At 45.7% G+C, this 12,500-nt stretch overlaps 1 protein-coding gene across 1 annotated transcript in view; it reads right to left on the bottom strand.

Moving 5' to 3' along the window:
* The window catches only part of cnga1b (cyclic nucleotide gated channel subunit alpha 1b), a 25,595-nt gene extending 18,121 nt beyond the window's left edge, over positions 1-7,474 (bottom strand). Inside the window, exons 1-6 of the mRNA XM_071334228.1 lie at positions 7,343-7,474; positions 7,143-7,208; positions 6,802-6,867; positions 5,229-5,351; positions 4,668-4,772; positions 4,094-4,200 (exon numbers count right to left, since the gene is read on the bottom strand). Coding sequence (XP_071190329.1) covers positions 4,094-4,200; positions 4,668-4,772; positions 5,229-5,351; positions 6,802-6,867; positions 7,143-7,208; positions 7,343-7,464 — 589 coding nt within the window. The 5' untranslated portion in view covers positions 7,465-7,474. The remainder of the gene's footprint in view (positions 1-4,093; positions 4,201-4,667; positions 4,773-5,228; positions 5,352-6,801; positions 6,868-7,142; positions 7,209-7,342) is intronic.
* Between the last annotated feature and the right edge of the window lie 5,026 nt (positions 7,475-12,500).

Below are 12,500 nucleotides of genomic sequence, written 5' to 3'. Positions count from 1 at the left end.
AGAACTGGCTTTTAGAGGACACGACGAGAGGGGACGTTCCTCTAACAAGGGCAACTACTGCTTCTCAACGCCACTGTGTTTTTGGGCCTGTTTTTACTTGCTGAACATATAGAAGGTTCTACTGTCTTCTCTGGGATGTCGAAATGTATTCAGAATGACTTCCATCACATCATCCATTAAACGTTAGATTGAAGAGAGAGATTGACGCAGGAAGGGTTAGGTTATCAGATAAGGGCCCCATGAGGTAAGAATTGCCCCACCGCTCTGGGACCTAAGAATTGCCCCACCGCTCTGGGACCTAAGAATTGCCCCACTGCTCTGGGACCTAAGAATTGCCCCACCGCTCTGGGACCTAAGAATTGCCCCACCGCTCTGGGACCTAAGAATTGCCCCACTGCTCTGGGACCTAAGAATTGCCCCACCGCTCTGGGACCTAAGAATTGCCCCACCGCTCTGGGACCTAAGAATTGCCCCACCGCTCTGGGACCTAAGAATTGCCCCACCGCTCTGGGACCTAAGAATTGCCCCACCGCTCTGGGACCTAAGAATTGCCCCACCGCTCTGGGACCTAAGAATTGCCCCACCGCTCTGGAACCTAAAAATTGCCCCACCGCTCTGGGACCTAAGAATTGCCCCACTGCTCTGGGACCTAAGAATTGCCCCACTGCTCTGGGACCTAAGAATTGCCCCACCGCTCTGGGACCTAAAAATTGCCCCACCGCTCTGGAACCTAAGAATTGCCCCACCGCTCTGGGACCTAAGAATTGCCCCACTGCTCTGGGATCTATGAATTGCCCCACCGCTTTGGGACCTAAGAATTGCCCCACTGCTCTGGGACCTATGAATTGCCCCACCGCTTTGGGACCTAAGAATTGCCCCACTGCTCTGGGACCTATGAATTGCCCCACTGCTTTGGGACCTAAGAATTGCCCCACTGCTCTGGGACCTAAGAATTGCGCCACCGCTCTGGGACCTAAGAATTGCCCCACTGCTCTGGGACCTAAGAATTGCCCCACCGCTCTGGGACCTAAGAATTGCCCCACCGCTCTGGGACCTAAGAATTGCCCCACCGCTCTGGGACCTAAGAATTGCCCCACCGCTCTGGGACCTAAGAATTGCCCCACCGCTCTGGGACCTAAGAATTGCCCCACTGCTCTGGGACCTAAGAATTGCCCCACCGCTCTGGGACCTAAGAATTGCCCCACCGCTCTGGAACCTAAAAATTGCCCCACCGCTCTGGGACCTAAGAATTGCCCCACTGCTCTGGGACCTAAGAATTGCCCCACTGCTCTGGGACCTAAGAATTGCCCCACCGCTCTGGGACCTAAGAATTGCCCCACCGCTCTGGGACCTAAAAATTGCCCCACCGCTCTGGAACCTAAGAATTGCCCCACCGCTCTGGGACCTAAGAATTGCCCCACTGCTCTGGGATCTATGAATTGCCCCACCGCTTTGGGACCTAAGAATTGCCCCACTGCTCTGGGACCTATGAATTGCCCCACCGCTTTGGGACCTAAGAATTGCCCCACTGCTCTGGGACCTATGAATTGCCCCACTGCTTTGGGACCTAAGAATTGCCCCACTGCTCTGGGACCTAAGAATTGCGCCACCGCTCTGGGACCTAAGAATTGCCCCACTGCTCTGGGACCTAAGAATTGCCCCACCGCTCTGGGACCTAAGAATTGCCCCACCGCTCTGGGACCTAAGAATTGCCCCACTGCTCTGGGACCTAAGAATTGCCCCACCGCTCTGGGACCTAAGAATTGCCCCACCGCTCTGGGACCTAAGAATTGCCCCACCGCTCTGGGACCTAAGAATTGCCCCACCGCTCTGGGACCTAAGAATTGCCCCACCGCTCTGGGACCTAAAAATTGCCCCACCGCTCTGGAACCTAAGAATTGCCCCACCGCTCTGGGACCTAAGAATTGCCCCACTGCTCTGGGATCTATGAATTGCCCCACCGCTTTGGGACCTAAGAATTGCCCCACTGCTCTGGGACCTATGAATTGCCCCACCGCTTTGGGACCTAAGAATTGCCCCACTGCTCTGGGACCTATGAATTGCCCCACTGCTTTGGGACCTAAGAATTGCCCCACTGCTCTGGGACCTAAGAATTGCGCCACCGCTCTGAGACCTAAGAATTGCCCCACCGCTCTGGGACCTAAGAATTGCCCCACCGCTCTGAGACCTAAGAATTGCCCCACCGCTCTGAGACCTAAGAATTGCCCCACCGCTCTGAGACCTAAGAATTGCCCCACCACTCTGAGACCTAAGAATTGCCCCACCGCTCTGAGACCTATGGTGCAACCAGTCTGCTTGCAGTTGTCAGTTATCATCAGGTATGTGGATGGTCAGGGTTTTACTCAGGAACGTTTCTTAGGCTACTTTGATGTGTCAAGTGGGCGAGATGCGCAGTCTGAGTTTAACTTCATGGAGAAACTCGTTGTCCAAACCTACGATGGCGCAGCTGTAATGGAATGTATCTGCTGTTTGTATTTACAGCTAAGAGCCCCTCCTGTTCCCTGGTTAAGAGGTGGTGTCCACTCCTGTTCCCTGATTAAGAGGTGGTGTCCCCTCCTGTTCCCTGGTTAAGAGGTGGTGTCCCCTCCTGTTCCCTGATTAAGAGGTGATGTCCCCTCCTGTTCCCTGATTAAGAGGTGATGTCCCCTCCTGTTCCCTGATTAAGAGGTGATGTCCCCTCCTGTTCCCTGGTTAAGAGGTGATGTCCCCTCCTGTTCCCTGGTTAAGAGGTGATGTCCCCTCCTGTTCCCTGGTTAAGAGGTGATGTCCCCTCCTGTTCCCTGGTTAAGAGGTGATGTCCCCTCCTGTTCCCTGGTTAAGAGGTGATGTCCCCTCCTGTTCCCTGATTAAGAGGTGATGTCCCCTCCTGTTCCCTGATTAAGAGGTGGTGTCCCCTCCTGTTCCCTGGTTAAGAGGTGATGTCCCCTCCTGTTCCCTGATTAAGAGGTGATGACAACTCCACTCCACTACCTTTGTCAACTCTCTCCTGAAATGAACTGAAGCCAGGCCTCATGTACCCGCTCATCCACTGGCACATTGAACGTTTCCTTTAACGTTTCCTCTCCAAGCACTGAACGTTTCCTCTCTAATTGAACGTTGAACGTTTCCTCTCCAAGCACTGAACTTTTCCTCTCTAATTGAACGTTGAACGTTTCCTCTCCAAGCACTGAACTTTTCCTCTCTAATTGAACGTTGAACGTTTCCTCTCCAAGCACTGAACTTTTCCTCTCTAATTGAACGTTGAACGTTTCCTCTCCAAGCACTGAACTTTTCCTCTCTAATTGAACGTTGAACGTTTCCTCTCCAAGCACTGAACTTTTCCTCTCTAATTGAACGTTGAACGTTTCCTCTCCAAGCACTGAACTTTTCCTCTCTAATTGAACGTTGAACGTTTCCTCTCCAAGCACTGAACTTTTCCTCTCTAATTGAACGTTGAACGTTTCCTCTCCAAGCACTGAACTTTTCCTCTCTAATTGAACGTTGAACGTTTCCTCTCCAAGCACTGAACGTTTCCTCTCTAATTGAACGTTTCCTCTCTAATTGAACGTTGAACGTTTCCTCTCCAAGCACTGTAAGGACCCCTTGTCAATGTTCTCTCATTACTCGATGTAGAGTCAATCACAAACACAATCACATTATTACACATCAGTGATTTTCCTCCTTGCTTGGACTAACTCATTCTGAGCTCTTTTGTCTAACTGTGTAGTGTCTTGTGTTATTGTTTTTTTGTCTTCCCAGTCAGATCCTGTCCTGCACTGGTCAAGCCTCTGAACACCCCAACTCATGCCTCTCATACCCTCATTCAATCACTACTGTGATCCCTTTCCAAAATGGTGTAAGAATCCCTCTCGTTCCCATTCCCCATAATATTGTTACTATAAATCTCTTTATTAAATGCTTTAGGTTAAAATAATTACTCTTTGCCGATTTTTGAAACACACGTCTCCGTGCATTCCACGCCTATAGCGTGGGTTTTCCATCCTCCTCAATTGTTCAAGTCTCCAGCCTCCACTGACACACACACAGGGACGTACGGCTATGTGTTTGGGCAGTGTGGTGGGAATGTTCTCACCTGTCCGGGTCCTGAACACCATATCCGCCAGGTAGACCACATCAGAGACACAGTCTATGATAAACCAGTAGATCAGAAAGTCTGACTGGAGCTCCTCAAAACTCGCCCTGACATGACACACACACACACACACACACACACACACACACACACACACACACACACACACACACACACACACACACACACACACACACACACACACACACACACACACACACACACACACACACACACACACACACACACACACAGTCAGAATGTCCTTGGAAGTGTTATCAATATATTAATTAATCAATCAACCACCCAATCAACCAACCAATCAGTCAGTCAGTCAATCAATCAATCAACCACCCAATGGACCAACCAATCAGTCAATCAATCAATCAATCAACCACCCAATCAACCAACCAATCAATCAATCAATCAATCAATCAATCAACCACCCAATCAACCAACCAATCAATCAATCAACCACCCAATCAACCAACCAATCAGTCAACCAACCAATCAGTTAATCAATCAACGAATTAACCAATCAATCAACAAACGAACCAATCAGTGTGCTAGTTACCTGGCTATGATGAGGGTCCAGTTGTACATTACAGGTATGGTGATTACAAGGAGCCAGTTATAGTACATGTTACCAGCTGGGTCTATCACCGTGATCTCTTTAGGCCTGGCAACACACACACACACACACACACACACACACACACACACACACACACACACACACACACACACACACACACACACACACACACACACACACACACACACACACACACACACACACACACACACACACACACACACACACACACACACACACACACACACACACACACACACACACACACACACACACACACACACAGGGATAAATAGACAAGGCATTCTCTTTAGGTCTGAGGGAGAAGGACCAGGGACATACAATACATACAGGATGTATAAGGGTTATAACATTTTATTTTACACAGCCACCCCAATTATTTTGTATTGGCATATCTGATTTTTTGTTGTTGTCAATGTGTAAACAGCAGAAAAATACATGGAATCAGATCTTTTGGGTTCTGATTTGTATGGCAGTCAACTTTATAAAAACACAGCCGGGATTTTTGAAGACACTTACGCTTCAGCTTTGGCCTTCTCCTCTCTCTCCTTCTTTTCCTTCTCCTCTTTCTCCTTCAACTCCTTCTCCTCTCTCTCCTTCTTCTTCTGTTCCTTTCTCTCCCTTTTCTCCTGTTTTTCTTTCCTTGATAACAAAAATAGATATTGTTCTGTAAAGAGATCAGTCTGGATACCAGAGGTCAGATTGTTCTGTAATGAGATCAGTCTGGATACCAGAGGTGATATTGTTCTGTAATGAGATCAGTCTGGATACCAGATGTGATATTGTTCTGTAATGAGATCAGTCTGGACACAGAGGTCAGATTGTTCTGTAATGAGATCAGTCTGGATACCAGAGGTGATATTGTTCTGTAATGAGATCAGTCTGGATACCAGAGGTGATATTGTTCTGTAATGAGATCAGTCTGGATACCAGAGGTGAGATTGTTCTGTAATGAGATCAGTCTGGATACCAGAGGTGAGATTGTTCTGTAAAGAGATCAGTCTGGATACTACAGGTGATATTGTTCTGTAATGAGATCAGTCTGGACACAGAGGTCAGATTGTTCTGTAATGAGATCAGTCTGGATACCAGAGGTGAGATTGTTCTGTAAAGAGATCAGTCTGGATACTAGAGGTGAGATTGTTCTGTAAAGAGATCAGTCTGGACACTACAGGTCAGATTGTTCTGTAAAGAGATCAGTCTGGATACTAGAGGTGAGATTGTTCTGTAAAGAGATCAGTCTGGACACTACAGGTCAGATTGTTCTGTAAAGAGATCAGTCTGGATACTAGAGGTGATATTGTTCTGTAAAGAGATCAGTCTGGATACCAGAGGTCAGATTGTTCTGTAATGAGATCAGTCTGGATACCAGAGGTGATATTGTTCTGTAATGAGATCAGTCTGGACACCAGAGGTCAGATTGTTCTGTAATGAGATCAGTCTGGATACCAGAGGTGATATTGTTCTGTAATGAGATCAGTCTGGACACCAGAGGTCAGATTGTTCTGTAATGAGATCAGTCTGGATACTAGAGGTGATATTGTTCTGTAAAGAGATCAGTCTGGACACCAGAGGTCAGATTGTTCTGTAATGAGATCAGTCTGGATACCAGAGGTGATATTGTTCTGTAATGAGATCAGTCTGGACACCAGAGGTCAGATTGTTCTGTAATGAGATCAGTCTGGATACCAGAGGTGATATTGTTCTGTAATGAGATCAGTCTGGACACCAGAGGTCAGATTGTTCTGTAAAGAGATCAGTCTGGATACCAGAGGTGATATTGTTCTGTAAAGAGATCAGTCTGGATACCAGAGGTCAGATTGTTCTGTAAAGAGATCAGTCTGGATACCAGAGGTGATATTGTTCTGTAAAGAGATCAGTCTGGATACCAGAGGTGATATTGTTCTGTAAAGAGATCAGTCTCGATACTAGAGGTGATATTGTTCTGTAATGAGATCAGTCTGGATACCAGAGGTCAGATTGTTCTGTAAAGAGATCAGTCTGGACACTACAGGTCAGATTGTTCTGTAAAGAGATCAGTCTGGATACCAGAGGTCAGATTGTTCTGTAATGAGATCAGTCTGGTCCTTACTCCTTTTGCTCTTTCCTCTCCTTTTTCTCTTTCCTCTCCTTTTTACTTGTCTTCTTCTTCTCCTCCCTAGGAAAGATCAGAGGGACACTTATTGTTGATGTCATACTGTAATGTTCCCCTCCCAGTAGACGTCCAGTCATTGCTCTAACACTAGTTAGCGTTGGCTTAGCAAAACAACCGCTCACTTCCCTCGGACTGTATGTAGATTTACATACAAATATTACCCACGAGGCCATCTGACTCTGAGTAAGTAGAACAAGAAGCAGGATCCCTTTTATAGACTTCAGCACTAGAGTCGTAAAGGACGTTATGGTACATAATGGGTCTGTGTGTGTTCTTACTCTTCCTCGTTGCTGTTGCTGTTGTTCATGTTGAATGGAACCTGCACACCGGATCTCCTTAAACACCTAGATGAGAGATCACGACATCAGATGTTAGTTCTAGGTTCTATGTTCTAGGTTCTAAAGTTCTATGTTCTAGGTTCTAAAGTTCTATGTTCTAGGTTCTAAAGTTCCAGGTTCTATGGTCTATAGGTCCTTACCTGTGTACCTCCCCCCTCTCCCCTGTCTCCCCTTCCATATCCTGCAGAACGATTAGTGGTGGAGAGCGGGGCTGGGGGTGGGCGGGGCCAGCAGGGGTCACAGGGGTCACCCTCACTGACATCGCAGGAAGTACTTCCTCTTGTTTTCCTGTGAGGTCAGAAGAAACAGCCCTATCTCAGATAGAGTAGTAGGACTAGTTGATACTCAGATAGAGTAGTGGGACTAGTTGATACTCAGATAGAGTAGTGGGACTAGTTGATACTCAGATAGAGTAGTAGGACTAGTTGATACTCAGATAGAGTAGGGGGACTAGTTGATACTCAGATAGAGTAGTAGGACTAGTTGATACTCAGATAGAGTAGTAGGACTAGTTGATACTCAGATAGAGTAGTGGGACTAGTTGATACTCAGATAGAGTAGTGGGACTAGTTGATACTCAGATAGAGTAGTAGGACTAGTTGATACTCAGATAGAGTAGGGGGACTAGTTGATACTCAGATAGAGTAGTAGGACTAGTTGATACTCAGATAGAGTAGGGGGACTAGTTGATACTCAGATAGAGTAGTAGGACTAGTTGATACTCAGATAGAGTAGTAGGACTAGTTGATACTCAGATAGAGTAGTGGGACTAGTTGATACTCAGATAGAGTAGTGGGACTAGTTGATACTCAGATAGAGTAGTAGGACTAGTTGATACTCAGATAGAGTAGGGGGACTAGTTGATACTCAGATAGAGTAGTAGGACTAGTTGATACTCAGATAGAGTAGTAGGACTAGTTGATACTCAGATAGAGTAGTGGGACTAGTTGATACTCAGATAGAGTAGTGGGACTAGTTGATACTCAGATAGAGTAGTAGGACTAGTTGATACTCAGATAGAGTAGGGGGACTAGTTGATACTCAGATAGAGTAGGGGGACTAGTTGATACTCAGATAGAGTAGGGGGACTAGTTGATACTCAGATAGAGTAGTGGGATTAGTTGATACTCAGATAGATCAGGGGGACTAGTTGATACTCAGATAGAGTAGTAGGACTAGTTGATACTCAGATAGAGTAGTGGGACTAGTTGATACTCAGATAGAGTAGTGGGATTAGTTGATACTCAGATAGATCAGGGGGACTAGTTGATACTCAGATAGAGTAGTAGGACTAGTTGATACTCAGATAGAGTAGTGGGACTAGTTGATACTCAGATAGAGTAGTGGGACTAGTTGATACTCAGATAGAGTAGGGGGACTAGTTGATACTCAGATAGAGTAGGGGGACTAGTTGATACTCAGATAGAGTAGGGGGACTAGTTGATACTCAGATAGAGTAGTGGGACTAGTTGATACTCAGATAGAGTAGTGGGACTAGTTGATACTCAGATAGAGTAGTGGGACTAGTTGATACTCAGATAGAGTAGTAGGACTAGTTGATACTCAGATAGATCAGGGGGACTAGTTGATACTCAGATAGAGTAGTAGGACTAGTTGATACTCAGATAGATCAGGGGGACTAGTTGATACTCAGATAGAGTAGTAGGACTAGTTGATACTCAGATAGAGTAGGGGGACTAGTTGATACTCAGATAGAGTAGGGGGACTAGTTGATACTCAGATAGAGTAGTTGGACTAGTTGATACTCAGATAGAGTAGTGGGACTAGTTGATACTCAGATAGAGTAGGGGGACTAGTTGATACTCAGATAGAGTAGTGGGACTAGTTGATACTCAGATAGAGTAGTAGGACTAGTTGATACTCAGATAGATCAGGGGGACTAGTTGATACTCAGATAGAGTAGTAGGACTAGTTGATACTCAGATAGAGTAGGGGGACTAGTTGATACTCAGATAGAGTAGTGGGATTAGTTGATACTCAGATAGAGTAGTGGGATTAGTTGATACTCAGATAGATCAGTGGGACTAGTTGATACTCAGAGTAGTGGGACTAGTTGATACTCAGATAGAGTAGTGGGACTGGGATTAATTGATACTCAGATAGAGTAGGGGGATTAGTTGATACTCAGATAACGTAGTGGGAATGAAACTAGTTGATACGACAGCTATCTGGTCAGATTCCTCCATGATTACAACCTGTCAGAACCACAACACTGTACTATTATCGATGTCCCCCAAACTTCACATAACTCAATGGCAGCCATGTTAGTGCCATGTTATCGAACCTATAAAAATCAACAGAATGTTACGAGGCTGTAAACTCTGTTCCAACGACTCATGGTGTACAGTTTGCTGTTAGAGACGTTGATGAAGGGTTTGCTGCTAGAGACGTTGATGAAGGGTTTGCTGCTAGAGACGTTGATGAAGGGTTTGCTGTTAGAGACGTTGATGAAGGGTTTGCTGTTAGAGACGTTGATGAAGGGTTTGCTGTTAGAGACGTTGATGAAGGGTTTGCTGTTAGAGACGTTGATGAAGGGTTTGCTGTTAGAGACGTTGATGAAGGGTTTGCTGTTAGAGACGTTGATGAAGGGTTTGCTGTTAGAGACGTTGATGAAGGGTTTGCTGTTAGAGACGTTGATGAAGGGTTTGCTGTTAGAGACGTTGATGAAGGGTTTGCTGCTAGGCAACAGGCTTACAAGGACATGACAGTGCAGTCCCCTCCTCTCTCTCTCTCTCTCTCTCTCTCTCTCTCTCTCTCTCTCTCTCTCTCTCTCTCTCTCTCTCTCTCTCTTTCTCTCTTTCTCTCTCTCTCTCTCTCTCTCTGTCTCTCTCTCTCTCTCTCTCTCTCTCTCTCTCTCTCTCTCTCTCTCTCTCTCTCTCTCTCTCTCTCTCTCTCTCTCTCTCTCTCTCTCTCTCTCTCTCTCTCTCTCTCTCTCTCTCTCTCTCCTCTCTCTCTCTCTCTCTCTCTGATACAACCCTAACATCTATTGTACAAAAATAACTCAGCCTCCCAATGCTGGAGGTATCTGATTGGTAGAAACAGAGCTTTGATGTATGCCACTATTAATTAACATAATCAATCTAAAGCCAATCAACATAAGAGAAACATTCATAGAAATCCATCATATGCGATACATATGATCATCAAAATGTACATTACCGGTTAGAAGCATTACTTCATTCAGAGAACTTGTGAAAATGTACGATATATTAATTTTGATCAAACCAAACCGAGCTAAAGAATGGATATGACCAACCGGAACAGAGTGGAGGAGGAGTTACTGAATGAACTAATGACTAACGAATCAGGATGATCAGATAAAAGATTCCAAAGGAAAAGGAAATGAGTCGCTGCAAAAATCAAGTCAACAAAACCATTGATCAATGGAACTGAGTGCACAGTACGTGGTGTTATCGGATTATCAGCCAACCACATTGATAAAGGACCAAGGCCCATTGATACAGGACCAAGGCCCATTGATAAAGGACCAAGGCCCAATGATAAAGGACCAAGGCCCAATGATAAAGGACCAAGGCCCATTGATAAAGGACCAAGGCCCAATGATAAAGGACCAAGGCCCAATGATAAAGGACCAAGGCCCATTGATAAAGGACCAAGGCCCAATGATAAAGGACCAAGGCCCAATGATAAAGGACCAAGGCCCATTGATAAAGGACCAAGGCACATTGATAAAGGACCAAGGCCCATTGATAAAGGACCAAGGTCCATTGATAAAGGACTAAGACACATTGATAAAGGACTAAGACACATTGATAAAGGACCAAGGCCCATTGATAAAGGACCAAGGCACATTGATAAAGGACCAAGGCCCATTGATAAAGGACCAAGGCCCATTGATAAAGGACCAAGGTCCATTGATAAAGGACTAAGACACATTGATAAAGGACCAAGGCACATTGATAAAGGACCAAGGCCCATTGATAAAGGACCAAGGCCCATTGATAAAGGACCAAGGCCCATTGATAAAGGACCAAGGCCCATTGATAAAGGACCAAGGCCCATTGATAAAGGACCAAAGCACATTGTTAAAGGACCAAGGCACATTGTTAAAGGACCAAGGCCCAATGATAAAGGACCAAGGCCCAATGATAAAGGACCAAGGCCCATTGATAAAGGACCAAGGCACATTGATAAAGGACCAAGGCCCATTGATAAAGGACCAAGGTCCATTGATAAAGGACTAAGACACATTGATAAAGGACTAAGACACATTGATAAAGGACCAAGGCCCATTGATAAAGGACCAAGGCACATTGATAAAGGACCAAGGCCCATTGATAAAGGACCAAGGCCCATTGATAAAGGACCAAGGTCCATTGATAAAGGACTAAGACACATTGATAAAGGACCAAGGCACATTGATAAAGGACCAAGGCCCATTGATAAAGGACCAAGGCCCATTGATAAAGGACCAAGGCCCATTGATAAAGGACCAAGGCCCATTGATAAAGGACCAAGGCCCATTGATAAAGGACCAAAGCACATTGTTAAAGGACCAAGGCACATTGTTAAAGGACCAAGGCCCATTGATAAAGGACCAAGGCCCATTGTTAAAGGACCAAGGCACATTGATAAAGGACCAAGGCCCATAGATTATGGACCAAGGCCCATTGTTAAAAGACCAAGGCACATTGATAAAGGACCAAGGCCCATTGATAAAGGACCAAGGCCCATTGTTAAAGGACCAAGGCCCATTGATAAAGGACCAAGGCCCATTGTTAAAAGACCAAGGCACATTGATAAAGGACCAAGGCCCATTGATAAAGGACCAAGGCCCATTGTTAAAAGACCAAGGCACATTGATAAAGGACCAAGGCCCATAGATAAAGGACCAAGGCCCATTGTTAAAGGACCAAGGCACATTGATAAAGGACCAAGGCCCAATGATAAAGGACCAAGGCCCAATGATAAAGGACCAAGGCCCATTGATAAAGGACCAAGGCCCATAGATAAAGGACCAAGGCCCATTGTTAAAGGACCAAGGCCCATTGATAAAGGACCAAGGCCCAATGATAAAGGACCAAGGCCCAATGATAAAGGACCAAGGCCCATTGATAAAGGACCAAGGTCCAATGATAAAGGACCAAGGCCCAATGATAAAGGACCAAGGCCCATTGATAAAGGACCAAGGCACATTGATAAAGGACCAAGGCCCATTGATAAAGGACCAAGGCCCATTGATAAAGGACCAAGGCCCATTTATAAAGGACCAAGGCCCATTGATAAAGGACTAAGACACATTGATAAAGGACCAAG

This window comes from Salvelinus alpinus, chromosome 11 (genome assembly GCF_045679555.1).
Source record: "Salvelinus alpinus chromosome 11, SLU_Salpinus.1, whole genome shotgun sequence".
In the NCBI taxonomy this organism is placed as follows: domain Eukaryota; kingdom Metazoa; phylum Chordata; class Actinopteri; order Salmoniformes; family Salmonidae; genus Salvelinus; species Salvelinus alpinus.
The sequence above is the reverse complement of the archived record's forward strand: the minus strand, read 5'-3'. Positions and strand labels throughout refer to the sequence as shown.